General features: G+C 40.5%; 1 protein-coding gene across 1 annotated transcript in view; it reads left to right on the top strand.

Annotated features, from left to right (window-relative positions):
* The window catches only part of LOC311502645 (seizure protein 6 homolog), an 82,440-nt gene that overhangs the window by 44,819 nt on the left and 19,871 nt on the right, over positions 1-17,750 (top strand). The window contains exons 2-4 of the mRNA XM_084564970.1: positions 2,972-3,733; positions 4,195-4,316; positions 16,418-16,610. Coding sequence (XP_084421096.1) covers positions 2,972-3,733; positions 4,195-4,316; positions 16,418-16,610 — 1,077 coding nt within the window. The remainder of the gene's footprint in view (positions 1-2,971; positions 3,734-4,194; positions 4,317-16,417; positions 16,611-17,750) is intronic.

The following is a 17,750-nucleotide window of genomic DNA, read 5'->3' on the forward strand; positions in this document are numbered from 1 at the left end:
CACTCATTTGCAGCCTGTGTCAACAACATCCTTTCATCTAGAAGCGTGAAAAGTGTGCTGGCAGCTATTCTGCCTCATTAAGACAAACTGTCACCCCGAATGCAAGCTAATTACCGTGTCAAAGCTGACAGTACTGTTTCATGTAGACACATGTACGCAGACGCTCCTTCATTGTTTTCAGCATTTAGCCGCTGTGCGTTTTCTACTTTGGAAAACATTGTGTTTGATGTTCATATATCGTCTCATCATCTTTAAATTTGCAAATTAGCTTTTGCACTGCGCTGAATAAAGATTAACGGCGTATATGTCGGGAGGTGGTGAAGCTGGTAAGGACTTAAAATTACAGAAAAGAGGAGGATGGAGATTGCATTGAGGCTAATATGAAATCATAAATTCACAGTAATCAGCAGTATTTTTTGTCAGCTTATTTCGCCTTCCTGCAGGACAGCGAGTTTCAGATATGCTTTATTTATCTGCATGATGCTGAAATGGATTCATGCTTTCATTACTTGCAGGTTGGTATATACCCTAATGCCCTCTTTGCCGGCAAGCCACAGAATCTGATTGGAAAACTTCAGCTAGTTTATTTAGAACTCTGGTGCCAAACTTTTAACAAAAACTTGGAAAATAGAGCACATTACTCCTGCTTTAATATAGCTACCCTGCTCTGGCTCCTCTTTTCATAAGATCCGTTAACTCAAAGCTCTTAATGCTAAGGCACCTTCTTGGGTCCTCTGATGCTGGTATTTTAACTGTCCCTAAAGTGGCCCACAAAGTCAGTAGGGAAACTTCTTTTAGCTATTGAACTCTAAGACTGTGGAACACCCTGGGCAGTTATATTAGATATGCAAGCTCAGTTGACATTTTTTTTTAGAAAAAATCTACTGAAGACCTACTTATTCAGGCTGGAATTTAGCTTGTGCAGTGTGAATTTATCTCACTCCACTACCACTTTTACAATTTAATAGTGGGTATTTTTTTTAATCAACATATTTGTTTTTATATTTTTAATGCTATATTATAAAGCCCTGTGTTGTATATTGTGTATGAAAGGTGCCATATAAATGAAGTTATTATACTTTGCACAAAAGCGGAGCATCTGTCTGCCTATACCTGTCTATTAATGAAGAAACAGCAAGTCAGCAGTAGAGTTTCAAAACCTGAAGAGAAACTTCACTATGCAAAAGCTTCAGAAATGAGGCAAAAATCTTTTAGGTAGTCTAAGTATGTGTAGGAAGCACTGGGAGTTGATAATTTGAGCTTAACTGTCCCATCAAAGACACAAAGGACTTATACTGAGGTTCATCTTTGATAATGTTTATACTATACGGAGCGATTAAGGATGTGAAGTGGTGAAAAACGTCCATTTATCAGATTTCCCCAAACAACTGAAATGAGGAAATGTAACAGATAATGGGGAAAATATGGCCCTTTTGGGCATGCAGTGCAATTATCTGGCTTCAAAAAAACACTTACACAACATGAGTTGATTGGCTTCTCTGTCCTTCTGCAGATGTTAAAAGCTATGCTGGTGTTAAAATGACATAAATGTCAGATGTGACCTTCAGTAGTTGCTTTTTTCTGTCTCCCCACCGCAAGTGAGAATCACTGTCTCGTTTTTGGGCAAATAAGCGTCTTGCTGGGAGTATTTTTACTGTTGAGTGATGGATGCTGAGAAGACAGGTGTCACCAGACTAAAAACAACTAACATGTGGAGCTTTAATTCCTCTGGTAATTTATGGTGATAATCAGATATGTGTTGCTCACTTCATCATTGAATAAAATGAGTTTCGTGTTTATTTCATTAAAACTAGAGCTCATTCTGCTTCTGAAATGGATGAACAGACATGTTAGCAAAGTCGCCAGAGAGAATATAATTTTTTGAGGTTTAAAGAAATCAAATGTTAAATGAAGACATTCCCCGCATGGAAATATTTTGTCTAAACTTGACTTATTGAATTGAGACGAGTGGATACATGTGTTTTACATAGAAAAGTCGCCGTGACGGGTCTGAAGGATGTAAAAGGAAACAATCAGAAGTCTAGACCAAAACTCTTTATTTCACAATGCTAACAAATAATTAACAAAGAAAGCTAAACTACTGAAATGCCAAGTGACTTCACTGTGAAGTGGAACACCCACGGATAAGTATATAGCACCCAGTAGCAATTAAGTAGACAGGGTACTTGATGTTTGCAGATTCTAGCACAGATCTCAGCTGAAAACCCCACATGTGCACACTGATCAAGGTTAGAAAAAAAAAGAAGAGGGAATAAGAATACTAGAGTGTGAAAGCCAACCTTGGAAAAATATATGCTTTTAAACATTTTTATCCAACAAGTAACTAGACTTCTATTCAGTATTTCTCTGCTAAGGTTTTACTGCCTGCGGGGTGTGATTTTGGAATTCGTCTTTGATAAACTGACTTCCTGCAAGCTGCTACTCCCCGCTGTTGGTTTTATTCATTGACAGGACACTTGAAACAATATCATTTATCAGTTAAGATAGGCAACAGAATATGGCAAGTACCAACACACACCAAATGTATTAACTGCATGTTCTTATATCAATATCATATAATATCATCATACGTGTTAACCCATTAGAGGTGTTTCCTATTATTAAATGTTCTATAATGAATAGTACAAAGGCCTACACTACAGCATGTCACCATTCCTCCCCCCAAGGTGTCTCTCATTCTTTTTCCCTCTCACACACGCATAATGAACTGATTGAAATGGCAACAAAAGACTCTATGTGTGGAAGAATTATACACGAGGACAGCCTCTCACCTCATTAGGCATTATTTTGGTAGATTATAAACTGTCAGAGTTGATGGTTCTATAATGAAACTGTCAAAAAGACGTACGGCTCTTTTGCACTGTGTGTTGCTTTAGTAGTTCACTGAACTGTTTTATATTTTGCTTAATACTGTGTAACAATTTTTATATTTTTTTTCATTTACTTTCAGGTCCAAAGGAAAGCAACAGCATTAGTAAGAGGACACTGGACCAAGACAGGGGGCTCTTCACACACTTGTCAACACAGGACACGGAAAGCGAAGTTCATCCAGTCACCACCGTCTCACCGATGAACCTCCCCAACCACCAGCGTGTCTATAAGGGCCTGCTGCTTCATGAGCACTTACTTACGAGGGATTTCCAGGGGGACCAGCATTTTTTTAGGAAGGATGGTTCCCTTGCTGCATATCCCACAATGCCAGGCTCTGTGTCTGCTTCAAATGCAGGAGACCCTGTCACTCAAATCGTGCCCCATGAGGATGCCCCGGCCTTCTCAGACATTGCCACTACGGCCACTGCGGCTGCAACCTCCCCACTGACCACATTTTCTCCCACAACACCGGGGTCGCCCATGTCTCTCCCTCAAAGGAAGTCATCTAAGGAGAGGACAAGGGGGGCCGACAAAGTAGAGCCGACTACAGACACCCTCACCACTCAAGTAACACCAAATAATAGAGGTTCAGGCAGTGAAAACAAGCCAGTGGCTTCCTTATCCTCACGGGAAAGTCAGCCTCAAAGTTGGAGTGCTTTTCCCGTAGGGTCCACCGTTGCACCCTCCTCAGTCTGGATAGAGAAAGGGGAAGCCAGGGAAACAGCAGTGAAAAACAAAACCAGCCCTGATCATCTACTCCCCAAGTCTCAAGAAGAACGCACCATCACGACGTCCACAACCATTATCACAACTACCACCATCACCGCCCTGCAAACATCAGGTACGCATGTTAGTTATTCTTTCAATGATGTACGGCTCAGACTGTTCAAATGACATTGTACAAAGTGGCACCAATTTTGCATAAATTTATCCCCAGTGGAAATTAAAAAAATTGAGTCTTCAAACTGAAACTTAACAGCTGCATCCCAGAGGACAAGAAAATTAGGCATCAGGTCATCAGCATCATTGCTGTTCATTTCACATTCAGCACACAGCTATTCATCCCTCCACCAGGGATGACACAGTTGCTCATGTGTCAAAAACAATCTGATTTTTCCTGATGTGTCCTGCCCGTCCTTTCCACTGGCCACAGAGGGCTGAAAGCCCTGATGAGTAGTGTCGGACAGGATATCTGCAGAGATAGTTAGAGGGTTATGGGGCCAGGGAGACACAGGTGGGCTGTCAGAGAGATCAGTGGTCCGGGAAAAAGGGAATCACTTGTCTTTTCACTGTCTCCCCCAGAGCCCTGCAGTCTGAATTTCACTGACCCTGAGGGTAGCATCGAAATCCTACAGCAAGTTGACTCTGGAGTGGAGTGCAACTACTTGATTACGGTCTACCTGGGATATGGCATTGAGGTTCAGGTCAGTACTACAATTCTTTTTGATAAAATGTCTGCATCTTAAACCTGCATTAATTTGCCACTTATGGGGAAGCTATAGCAGGCTGTAAACACGCAACACTGAGGTTCAGTGCCTTTGTAGAACACTGGCATATAGACTTAGACAGACTTTATATATCCACAAGGGAAATTGCTTGGTCACAGTGCCTCAATTAATAAAATAAATACAATAAACTGTAATAAAATATAATAGTATAAGCAAAACTAATGTAAAAGACAGATGTACAAATTGACAAGAAGTAGGAGTAAATATACACATATACGAAAGGATGATGGTAAGGTGCAATGATATGGATGAAGGTATCTTTTAAAGACAGGTGAGTTGTTAGACTGAGTGTTGTAAGAGAGAATAGCTGGAATACTGTTGGAGTTACTGTATGTGAATCCAACATTTAATCATCTATATATTTATTTATTCAGTGGTGTATTGGGTTTCATTTCTGAAAACAGCTGTCTGCTTCTCAAATGAAACTGACACAAGCAGAGAGGCTAAACCAATATAGTAAACGAGTAGGCTGTTAAACTATAACACTTAGCTGAAAAATACTATAACGCTCCCTGTCACTGGGGTAAAGTGCATAATTGTCTCTGTTTGTCAAATACAACGATTCATTGGAAACGTAAAAATATCGACTGCAGACATTTTAACTTGAAATAGACTGTGGGATGCTTTATAAAACACTTCTTAAAGCTACAAATGCTGCAACAAAGGCTTTTTATTCAACCCGGGAAGAGTGCTGACATATTTTGGCTTAGCTTCAGCTGTAAGAGTATTTACTCGTCTTGTGTGTGGGTTGATAGAGACAGACAGGCAGTGAATTACTGTGAGTGGGTGGATGAGGGCACAAGTGGCGGGGTCTGTCTCAGGTTGAATGTTTGCTTGGTAAGTCTTTTCACTGAAGGTTATAAAAATTAACTGTCAGTGTGTGCGTTCCCTGCCATTTGCAATTCCTCAAACGCCTCATTTACCAGTGGAGACTTTAAAATGTGTGAGCTTTGTCTTGGTGCCTCTGGAGGGCCAAGATAAGTCTTGACAGAGTATATGTTCTGAGAGTGTGCTTTTCTTCTTCTGGGTAACTTAAGTAAACCTTGAACCACTTATAAGCAGACACACACTTACCTGCGCATGTGCATGCAAACACACATGGGCATTTGATGTATCAGCTCTTGGCTTTCACAGCTTCTCCAGAGAATGTGGTAGAAAAAAAATATATATTTGCAGACTCTGAAAACTGCAAGGCTTTAAAGGAAAAACAGAGAAACTCACACATCAAGCAGGCCTGCTACAGAAACAGGAGGTGTGTCTCAGCACCACCATGTGAACAGATGGGGGCCACTGTCTCGCTCCCTCAACTAAACTGATAGTGATCCAGTGGCAGACTACACAGACAATTGCTTGGCATGGCTGAGGTGAATGAGAAGCCAAGGTTTCTTCCCTGGGAAACGCATAAAGTGACTGAAGATGGAGAGGCAGAAATTAAAATCAAACATGTGTCACGCCTTCTCATCAGAAGTGTGTAAAAGGTTCTGGAGTTCATCCAGGTTTCGAGGTTTTAAAGGCGCAGGGATGACCACAAGCAGACTTGTGGGGCACCAGTGCTCAGAAAATGTTATGCAACGTTCTCAACAGTTCACAGTTTGTAATCTCCTCACTCAACTGAGGGTAATCCTTAAAGCAAGCGGGAAGAGATGAACGCACATTCAGGAATGCATCTGTACCTGTTTTCTGAGATTAACCGCTGGCAGTGAGGTGCCACGCTTCCCTTTTCTGCAGATGGGGAATCACAGAATACATTTGACCGCAGATCAGTTGTAAGATTCACGCTTTGCAGAGCAACATAATCCTTTCAGTGAATGGCAGACTGACACCATACCCAATAGTTCAATTAAAAGTTTTTCATTTACTGTGGCGAGAGTCCTCCTGATTTTGAAGATGCTAAACCTCTGACAGCATCCAATAAGCAACAAGAGCTGAAATTAGCTGTTATTGTTGAGAAGAAAGTGATGGCTTCCACTTTGCTGATGAGCTTATTTGTCATAAGCACACAACAATCTCTGGAGGGATCACACCTTCCCCTGACACTTCTCTGGTCGAATTATAATGATTTTTTGGTTTGTGACCATATTTTTATTTTCCTGCTACACACACACAGAACACCTGGGTTTAAAACTCTTCATACTCATTTTGATTGATTGATTCAATGTGTGCTAATAGACCAAATACACCATCTTTAGACTGGAGGAGCTGCAAGAGGGACATCATGGTTGAAGTGCGTGTTTTGTTTTGGCAGCCAGCCTTCCTCATGAAAATGAGTTATCATCATATCAGACAGACCAGCAGTTTTCAAGGGCAAAGGAGAGAAAATTAGATGAAAGAAATGCTCTGAAGGACGGACGTGGCGGTTGTGATAAATATTTACTACATGTTTATATTGTGGGCCTATCATTCAGTAAAGCATAATGTATAAATAGGCACGATGTCATTTCCAAGACTCAGACTTCCCTGAATCCTACCAGCATTCAAAAAAATATAAAAATAAAATATCACAGAGATTGGTGGGGAATAAATAAGCAAGATCAGACCTTTTCTCTATTTAGTCAATACTCCTTTCAGCAGTCTGGCAGCTTGTGTGAGAGGGAAGATGAAAAATGTATCAGGAGAATTTACTGGCCTCAGCCTGCCTGTTCAACCCCTCTGCCACAGCTAACAGCATATAATGCATTGCCCCATCTGGTGATTCTGACCACATCATGATTTATTTCCAGAATAATTGTACAAATATTAGGAGGCTGATATAACACCGCTTTCAGCACCGAGATTATCTAAATGGTGTAATAAACGCTGAAAGTGATTTTTAAAGAGGCATCGCACTTATTAGCTGTAACGCTAGCTTGATCCAGTGCATTTAGTCAATTATGCAAAATACTGTATGTACAAGACGTTTTTACAAGTAGAGCGCACAACTATGAAAAATATAAAATAAAAAAGTATTGACTCTAGCAACAGTTTTTTATGATTGTACAGCGCAAAGACATTATTTGTCTTTAAAAACCTGAATAAGCTGAAACAAAGGCAAATGGACTTGTGGAGTTTTCTTGAAGACATTTCACCACTCATCCAAGATGATACTTCAGTTCTTAATGACTGGTGGGGGAGTTTTTTTTCATTTTATTAGAAACGTCTGTGGCTGCTGTCCACCTGAAACTTACGACCTGTAATTAAAGGAAACTGTTAATGATCAGGTTTTCTTTCCCCAATAAATGGTGCTCTAATGGCCATCCATTAATGGCCAGAGGCTCCACTCTCAAGGTGTGAACGGGGATGAAAGATTTTAGTGACATAAATCTTAACGTGTGTCTTTAAGAAAACTCAACAAGACTCTAGTTTCAGCTTGGTTTTATTGGGTATGTCGTGACCTGGATGACTGAGAACCTTCACGGACCTAAAGGAAGTTTTAATGTAAACATATAAGGAATTAACATTCATTTAAGTGGATTTTAATAAAGACATTCACTTGCTGTGATTTCATTTGTCAAAATCATGCATGGGATCTATCAACACTGACCAAGTTAGCCCTTGTACTTGTCATGTTTTCTGTCATGTTAGTGTTTAGTTTTTCTGTTCTGTTTCCTGTTTTATTTTGTTAGGTTCTGGACTTCCTGTTTTTGTTACTCCATGTCTTTTTTCCTTTTGATCAGGTTATTGGTTTCACCTTGTCTCGTTTCTTGATTTGCTTCACCTGTTTCTCGTCACCCCTGCTCCTCGTGTGTGTGTATATATATAGCCCTGCCTTCCCCTTTGTTCTTTGTCGCGTCATACTGCTTGGTTCCATGTCATAGTGTTTCACGTTGTCCATGTATCATGCCATAGTTTTTGTTCATTTGTAGTTTTTCATGCCACGTCGTAGTTCCATTGATGAGGAGGAAGACAAAAGGCAAGTTGTTGCCTATTATCGGGAATAGGACAAAAGGCGAGTTGTTGCCTATTATCGGGAAAAACGTGACAGAAAATATGACAGAAAACATGACAGTACTAGTGTATACATACATTTAAGAGATATTTTTTTCTTTTTACTGTTAATTTATGTCTTAAGGACATCTTATTTCGACATCAGTGCCCTCTCCCCCCACCCCACAGTCACTTTTGCAATACGGTTTTAGCGGAGGACAGATGGAGGCTTTCCAGAACTGGACTGTGGCATTAAAGTGCTCAAAATCTGTTTTAGAGTTTTCTTTTATTTGATCAAATAAATCTAGTGGGTTCGCTAGCTATCAGCTCTTTCCAGGCCATCTGTCCTGCTCTGATTTCTCAGTCTCCTCCTCTCACTGATCTACCTGCCTGGGTGTCTCGGAGTCGCCATCCAAGGTTCTGCACAGGTTGTCACAGCTCTGTTTCATGCCACATCCTGCACTCTTTCACTCTAAAAGAGAATATACTGTGTGGGAGGCACTGGTTAATACATTTCCACAGTTTGAAGCTTAGACATGGCCAATTTCTCCCACTGTCACAAAGGGTTATTACAGTAGTGTTTCCATTCCTTGAAAGGCTTAAAGCGGCATCATTCGAGACAATGTTGGGAGGGGATCTGAGGTCAGTATGATTTTTTATTTTTTTTTCACTTTTCCTCCCTCGTCCAAACTTGTCATAGTCCCATACTTTTTCCCCTTTTCCTTCTTGCTCCCGTTTATTGGCTTTTCCATTTGTCTCGCTTCCCAGCCCTCTCTCAATCAGTTTAAATTGTTGCGGTGAACTTGGGAATAAATTAACAGAACACAGACGCGAATTAGCACGACGCTAGCTTGACTTGGTGTGATTGCTTTTTCTCATTAACTCCTTTAATTTCATTCTCCTGATTATGTTGGTTAACACAAGACAAATTATATCAACGTTTCCATAAGTAAAACAGATCACAAAGATGGTAACATGTTGATCCCAGTTAGGGCCAAACTAATATAAGTTAACTGTAAATGGAAAAGTGGCCATCAAATGAAAGAAAACACATTTTTCTTTCTTTGTTTTGTTAATTAAAGCTTATAAATAAAATGCCCTACGTCTCAGTGGGGAAAATTATAGCTTCCCTGTTTTTCCTCCTTTCAATGAATATTGTTTCAGGCAATTAAAAACGAAGCAAGATAAAACCAAACATCTAATGAGCGCATGGCTAGATGGGAAATAAACTTAACCTAAGGTGAGACTGTCGAGGAGTATCATCAATGAAGCTCTCCTTTAAGGATTGAGACGTAACAGTGCATGCCAAGTGTTTACAGCTAACCCTGACTTGAGGGTTAACGATTGGTATTTGATGCTGCCTCTGCGACCATGCTCCTCTGACTCCAATCAATAGTCATGTTAATAAGCGGCACCAATACTTGACACACAGCCCCCTCTCAGTGCTGGGTGAATTGCCGTATTGATCCTTGCACTCTCATTTTAATTCCAGTATTTCTTACAAAAGAAGCAAAATGCACACTGCATTGACCCTGGCTGATGAGGGAGGGAATTAAATTTGTTTTGTTGGTGTTCAGCAACCAGCAAAGCACTCATGGGATGAACAGACTGCAAGAAAGGGCTTCCAACAAAGGCAAGTCGTGATGCCATGTAAAAAGAAAAAGTCCACTTTAAAATTCACTGATGAATGCAATCTGTCTTTCTCTCCTTTGACATACCAAAAGGGGGACTTTTACATGGTAATGTTTGGCCCATTCAGTGACTCGTGTACCCAACAGCACAAACGGCACAGGATGTAGCAGATGTGTCGCAGGGAAACGGACTGGGTAACGGAAGCCAAGACAGGCTTGCAGCCTTTAATCAAGTTGAAATGAAGCAAGAGGAAACCTTCATCATGCTGTGCCGTGGGCGAGTAAGCCAGGACATAAAGAAGGCCAGTTTGATCTTGATGAGCTTTTTAGTGTGTCAGGACTTTGCTGAGATGAGTTTTCATGGGGCCTAGCAATCTCTAGAGGAATGCTTTCAGGTGACACTAATTGCCCCTCCACCCAGCTAGCTGTCATAAATGGAGAAGTCTGTCTGGCAGAAGGCTAAGTTCTCTCAGACTCTTTCAGAGTCATGATGAGGACGGGAGAGTAAAGATGCATGCTTGGAAATACGAATAGCAATCAGCAATGCATGAATTTAAATCTATGCAAAGATGCACACTGCAGCAAATAAACTGAGCCGTCTGGGCCCGAGAGGCACCTCCTCAGAATGTGAGGCTGATTTATCAGAAAGCAAGAATCTCATCTCATGAAAAGATTTCTAATGTGGAGGGCCTTTATATCGGCTTTACGGTATGCATCTGGGAAAAAAAAGAATATTTGAGAACAGAGTTAATGTATGGTGGATGCATTTCGTTGATCTCAGGAGCATAATGTGTACAATCTCAACTGGGAAATAAGAGACAATGAGAAAGTTAGTATTGTATTCAGCTGCTGGATACAGCATGTTCTCATTAACATTCAGCTTTTGCTGATTGGTAAGAATCCATTGTTTTAGACAGCGGGGCAAACAGGAAATGGCCTTGGCCGTTTTATATAGAGGTGAATGTTCAATTAAGATAATGTTTTTCACATAATGAGCCCTGGAAGCAGTCTTTTTTTTTTTTTTTGCATTAAAATTATCAGGAGATGCACAAAAAACACCAACTGGATGTGGCGTACCAAGATTATTCAAACGTAAGCCTGACATAGCATGGGCAATGAGGTAGGCACATTACCACTATGTTCCACTGTATAAGCCGGTGGGTTTTTATCATAGTAATGATGACACTGCAGCTGGCGAGACCAGTGGCTGTTGATTTATTGCCCCCAGCAGCAGGGTCATTTAATTTTCATGTGTAGTAGTATCATTTTGATTACATACTGCTCATTTCTGCATCAGCAATGGCTCCTTTGAGTCTGTCTAAATGTTCACTGCAGAGCACCACCAGATGTTTTTTAACAGTAAAATCTCAACGAGAGACGGTCTCGGCGGACAGTTAACTCATCTTGCGTACTTATGGATAGATGAATAAATAAGCACAGATTACATAACATGTGTAAAAAGTCAGATTACTTTGACATATCGTTTACTTCAAGGCCCCGGGATAAACGGGTCCTGTCTCGATTTAGAATTTTTATTAGTCTTTTTATTTGAAATTATTAGTAAAGCAGACAATAACTCATAATTTCATGATACAGATGATGTAGTTTATCTTTTATGTGGGATTAAATGTATGATAGTCTCAGATTAAACACTGTGCCAGGCTGCTTTCTGTTTGGATGTGATAAGATGGATCTTCAACCCCCTCTCACTGTTCACTCTCATATTTACACTTAGTGGAAGCTCCCTGTTCTACAAAGGTTGTGGGTAGCACAGAAGCAAGATCAAGATATGCAATAATGTTATCCTTTGAAACATTTCAGATATTTTCTTTCATGGTTTATACTCCAAGTGCAGTTCCAGGCGTCTTTGTTGTCATGTGGCCTTAGAGGATGGTGTGTTCACTACAGTGGTTTGATTGAAAAGACCGTAGCTAGAAGGCAGATGACCTTCTCCTCTCTAGTTCGCTCATCTTGAATAAGGAAAAAAAATAAAAATCATTGCAAGAGTATGGAAAGACGAGAATGCTTAAAGTGAAACAGCACCTACTCGGAGGACAGTCTTTAATTTTTTCCATATTTTATTTTTTTATTTTTTCATGAGCTGGAATCCAAAACATTCTTTCTTCTCTCAACACAGTTCTCAAAATGGCAGCATACTGTAGATGGCATCCTCTGATAATGTTGTGGTTGGTGCAGATCTGTGCTTGGTCAGCCAAATCCCCGGTTCCACAAATGTGTCTGCTGAGGCAGAGATTCCAGCTAGGACTGTTATTACAGTCCAGAGCAACATGCATGCGTGTGTACATATGTGCACACATATACACATACTGTAGTGTGTGTGTGTGGGTGTGTTTGTGCATATGTGTGTGAGAGCGAGAGAGGGAGAGAGACAGTGAGAAAGAAGAAGTCCCTCTGGACATTTGGCTGCAGCACTGGTGAAGATAAGATAGTCTGATGTCTCCTGACATGGCCAATGATTCATAATTGAGGCTGGACAGCTGTTGCTGGCTGCACTGACAGGTCCCAGGGTGGATGACAGATGATAGGGCCCTCTGGGGCCGAACTATCTATCAGTCCAAATGTTCACTGTCCACTATCTGCTCACCTATCCTTCACTAGTCTCCCCAGTATATGTAAACCAAGCAGTCACAGATTCGCTCACTGAATATGATAAGCTGTTGCAGTTGCGTTGACTGCATGACACACACGAGGGGGGCACCAAATAATGAACACAGGCACCAGTACATATAAGAAGTGAGTGTATATTCTACTGATATTGTGAAACTCTGTAATCATGTGTAATTGTATCTGTTTTACCTCCACTATTCATTCATATGAATGCTGGTATTCATTTAAGCCTCAATGAATATCACTGCAAGCGTATGATTGATGGAAAAGTATGCACGTGTCCTTCTATCACCTACAGGAAACATGTTTAGAAGATGTAATGCGTAAATCCATACCATTCTCAATTTCATTTTTATATTGAGAAATATGGATCGATATCATTATATGTAATCAACATGTTTGCTAGACCTTAAGGGGAAAACTACAAAAGCTACTTTTTAGTACTTTAAAGAATATTTTTGACTCAGTAGCTTCATTCTCTTTAGTACCAGCAAAGTCTGATACCTCAACAAGGCAACAGCAATGATGATTTTGAATAAACATCACACAAAAGAGCACCCTGTTATGTAATGCACTTTTCCACTGCACACTGGTAACGGTAAATGCATTTACTTTGGTGTTACATAAACTCAAATAAAATATATACCTTTATAAAAATGTGACACATATAAAAAAATTACAAAAAAAAAAAAGTCAGATCAAAGAAAGACTCAGTAATGACTGAAGAGGCAGGCACGATTCACTGCCGCTGGAATCTGAGCTAACATCCCCTCAAGAGGAGGCTTGCCTGTGATCTTGGGTGATAGTGCTTGCAGCAGGGACGGCAGACCTTGGCCTTCTGTTTACTCCTTGGGATGGAAACCAACCCCGGTGGAATAGCGGCCATATCTCATCGACCACCAGCTTTAAAAATACACAATAGTGGCGACAACCAAAAACACATCACTATAAAATGAATGATTTCCAATGGGAATTGAGAGATGAAGGGAGCCTCATACTCTTTCAGTTTTTTGGGTTTTTTTTTTTAACCTTTTTTTTTACCTTATCCAAATTCTTAAATGGATCACTTAAAAGCAAAGACGTCACGATACAGTAAGATTAAAATGTTGTCAGCTGTTTCAAACTTAAGGCACTTCTGCAGACTGCAATTAAAACAACTCTTTTTTTTTTTTTTAAAAATGTCCACCTTAAAACACACTAATGTAGTCAGTAACATCACAGCTGATAAAATGAACTATCTTAGTATCTATGGATAAGTGACAAATGATATAATTTTCTTCCCCTTTTCCTCCCCCCACTATTGCAATTTCCCCATTGCGGGACTAATAAAGGTTTTCTCAATTCTCAATTCTCAATTTGCATTTTGACTTCCAAATAATCAAAACTGAATTAGAGAAGGAGTACACAGCAGCGTATTTAGCAGATGAACCACATTTTTCAACCTTTGAAAAACGACCCAGATTGAGTTTTTATTACAGGTGTGATATGTACAGGGACGAAAAAATCACCCGGTACACTTAAAAATGACACTGCTGATTCTCCATGGCTCTTTTTCGCTAAATTTGTTTGACTAAATTGCAGCTCCACATTGTCTGAATGCCAGTCTAATTTGTTGAATATATGAGTGTGAATGTTAAATTGAAGGAGAATTAGCGTTGCGGTACTGCGGTGGGGAAATCCTGAAGTTATAAGACAAGCAAGTAGCCGAAGTAACCTGATTTGCAAAACATCCAATCCCTCCATATTAACTCAAAGAAAAAAGGCAGAAGTGGGGGAAAAAAAGGAACAGTGCCTAAGGCTTTGTCATTGCCATTACCCTTGAGGAATGGTGAATCTGGGATTCTAAACTCATGTGACATTCCTTTATTGCTCAGTGTGCCACTATTATCTGAGGGTTGTTCAACATTTGAAAGCCGTAGCTGCAAAGGTTTTTGTTTTTGAATTAAAACATACAGAAATCATTCTTTCACACACAAATAACATAGGAGTATATACTTTTTGATTGTTTCATCAGCTGTTGGGCTGCTTTCTCTTTGTGTTCTCAGTTTGTCTAGAAAGTGTAGTGTTGTGTTTAATTCTGGCAATGATTAAAAAAAAAAATAATCAAATCAATCAAAGTGGCTGACCTCATGGATCATTCTGGAAGAAGTCACCTCTAAGCTCGGTCTCACAGTGTCCATTAGCCTCTCTGCACTCATTGTCAGCCCCCGTTCGACTGAGTGACAGTTAAGTCTACGTGACCAAATTCATTTCGCTGCCATCATTGTAAATAGCGTTCATCCTGCCCACTGTCTCAGCTTTTCTGGGCTGCTGCACTAACACTCCTGAACACATATTGCCTCGGGGACATCGGCCTATAGAGGGTAACATTTTTTCTGCCTGATGGCATACCTGAGGCCTGAGCCCACTGCCTATGACAGCATTAGCTTTCAGAACATGTCATGAATTCCACTACAGGCTTGAAATAGAGGTGGTTGAAAATGCTTTGATGGGGCACTTGTCTTTCAAGACAGGTTTGATCCATTTTGCATTTGGTGGAAAGCTGGTCTTAAATCGGATTTACTGAGCTGTGAGCCGTTAGATTAGCTTTTTGCACTTTACAAATTCCTTCTACTTCTCAGTTGTATTTGCACAGATCATGTTATAGTGTGTACAAGTTCATTGTTTAGTTGCATGGCCTACAGCATTTTGTTCTAGTTTGCTTCTTTTTTGGATGCAATAGGCATAGAGCGATAACCCACTGTACCCTACATGCTCAGTACCTGAGGGCAGAAGAGCAGTCAGCAACTAGCTGGTGAAACATAATAGAGAACACCATACAAATACAAGGATAGCGTAACTACGTAACTGTAAGATGCGCAAATGAGCAACTCTTCGACAACAAGTTAACAAAAAAAAAATGAAGTGATTCAAATGAAAATATTTAAGAAGAAGAATTTCGTATGATCTGGAATCTGAATGGGGTGCCAAGACTAAAAAAAATTAAATCTGAAGAATTAAACCCAAATGCTACAAGAAAATGCAAGGTGAAAGCATTTTCTTCTATCATGCAGGGAAAAAAAAATAGTCGTGACCTGCAGTTGGATTAACATTCCTCTTTTATAGCTCTGTGGGGAATTAATCAAACATTGCTCCAAAAGGTGTCAGTACTCCATTATCTTGACAGTTTAACTACATGCAGTACTCCTGAGATTCCTCCGCCAGATTTAGCTGCAGATGCTGCTCAAACCTGTTGAGGACATAAAGCACTGCTGGCAGAGCTGCTTACAGGCATGAGGAGAAGGGAAGAGGATGAATCAATCGTACAACCAACAACTATGTGTTGAATGACCTGCAATTACTCAAAACCCTGTCTACAATCCAGCAGCAGGCTAACAAAGACATGGCTAAACCAACAGATCCTTCTTTATCTGTGCTGGTAGACAACTGAGCAAAGTCAAAACAGACCCATTTTTCAGAGCAACATTAGACTAAACTTGGCTTTCAGTTGAAACGCAACAGTACTGGTGGAGATTTAAGTTCCCATCTGGTGTGAAGTGAAGCCTCATATTGCAAGTCAACAATCACCAGATTTGTGTGAAATTAGATTTTGTTTTTTATGTTTTGCGTTGGCGTAAAAGTCTAGAAATAACTTCTATTTGTATTTGCAAAAGGAAAACGGTGAGGGATAATAAATATGCTAAAGTGCTGAAAATAAGTCATGCTCCTGCTGTTAGCTTTGAATATTCTTTTTGTAATGTGTTGGGCTTAAAAGATCCTTCGCAAAAGATTAGCTAGTGAACCGTTACACGGTGTGCAGATGTGCATCAAACAGGCCTCTGTGTAACCTTATGACATGGTCTTTTGTTTTTTTAGGTGCTGAATGTGAGCGTGTTGGAGGGAGAGCAGGTGACTGTGGAGGATACAGGTGGTCAAGAACCCTTCATCCTTGCCAATGAGTCGGTCTTGATGAGGGGTCTTGTGCTCCGCAGCTGGAGCAACCAGATCTCCATCCGCTTTCGTAGCAACCAACGGCACGATTCAGGCCTCCTCCTGCTGCATTACCAAGGTGAGTCAGCACCATGTTAGCTTTGTTGATGCGTTATTCACACAAACGTCTCAGCTCATACTTGTTCATAATGGACTGAAGATTTAGGAACTTAAAGCTGAAAACTATGACACAGTAAAATAAAAATAAAAAGGTAGCCATGGGCCAATAAATGAAACTGCACAGGGTTTGTTTTGTCACTTTTCCCTTTTCAGTTAGCCATTCTGTTTTGTGAGCACTGCATTGCCATTTTTCACTGCACAGATCAAATCTGTAAAGAATAAATCCCTACATGTGAACAAACAGTACAGTAACTAGTAGGTGGCGGTAGCAAACGCCGTTGGTAGAAATAGTTACGATGTGCTGTTGATAAACATGATGGTCCGTAATCCCCTCACTCCCCCTTGCTTGTGCTGTGCGTGACATTGATCTTCCATGTCCCTAACAATGTCTGTTTATCTAAGCAATCCCACAAAGTGGCCACCAATTACATGCCCCATCGATTTGAGTTGATGGTGGAAGCCGGTGGACAAAACATTCATTCCACCACATTACTGTGGCACTTTCATCAGCTAGAAAATGAAAGGGACCGTCAAAACGGTGCTGCTGATTGTGAGATAAATCAGCTCATCGCTGTCGGATGTATGAGCATCACTGTGTGGTCAGGCTGAAGGGTGACAGCGAGGGGTCTGTCCAGATAATACGGAGTGATGCAGAGCCGGGGACAGATTGTGACACATTGCTGAAATATTGCAGCATAATATTACATCAGTAGATGTACTTTTCTCCTTCGCCTGTCTTGTTTGCAGTTGAGTAATCAGTGTAATTATGTGAAATGTGTTTTTCCAGGTTTACTGATTATTGTAGATGGACACCTCGTTCTACTTATTTGAGTCTTTTGCATCGTTAAAATATCTCAAACCCTACTGCGCTGATCACCGGATGCTGAGAGGACTCCGCAGGCTAACTCAGTGGGGACACTACGTATATGTGGTGCAGATCCTCCTTGTTATTAATTGAAACGGCTGACTACAGCATATTTTGTGACCCACAGAGCATATGCTCACACCTCCTCATAAAGAACACGAATAACCGAGTGGTTTTTTGTGTAGGGCATCCTATCCTAATTAGATAAAAACCCAGATGAGGCTCATAACCAAG

Source organism: Chelon labrosus (assembly GCF_963514085.1).
Source record: "Chelon labrosus genome assembly, chromosome: 17".
NCBI lineage: Eukaryota > Metazoa > Chordata > Actinopteri > Mugiliformes > Mugilidae > Chelon > Chelon labrosus.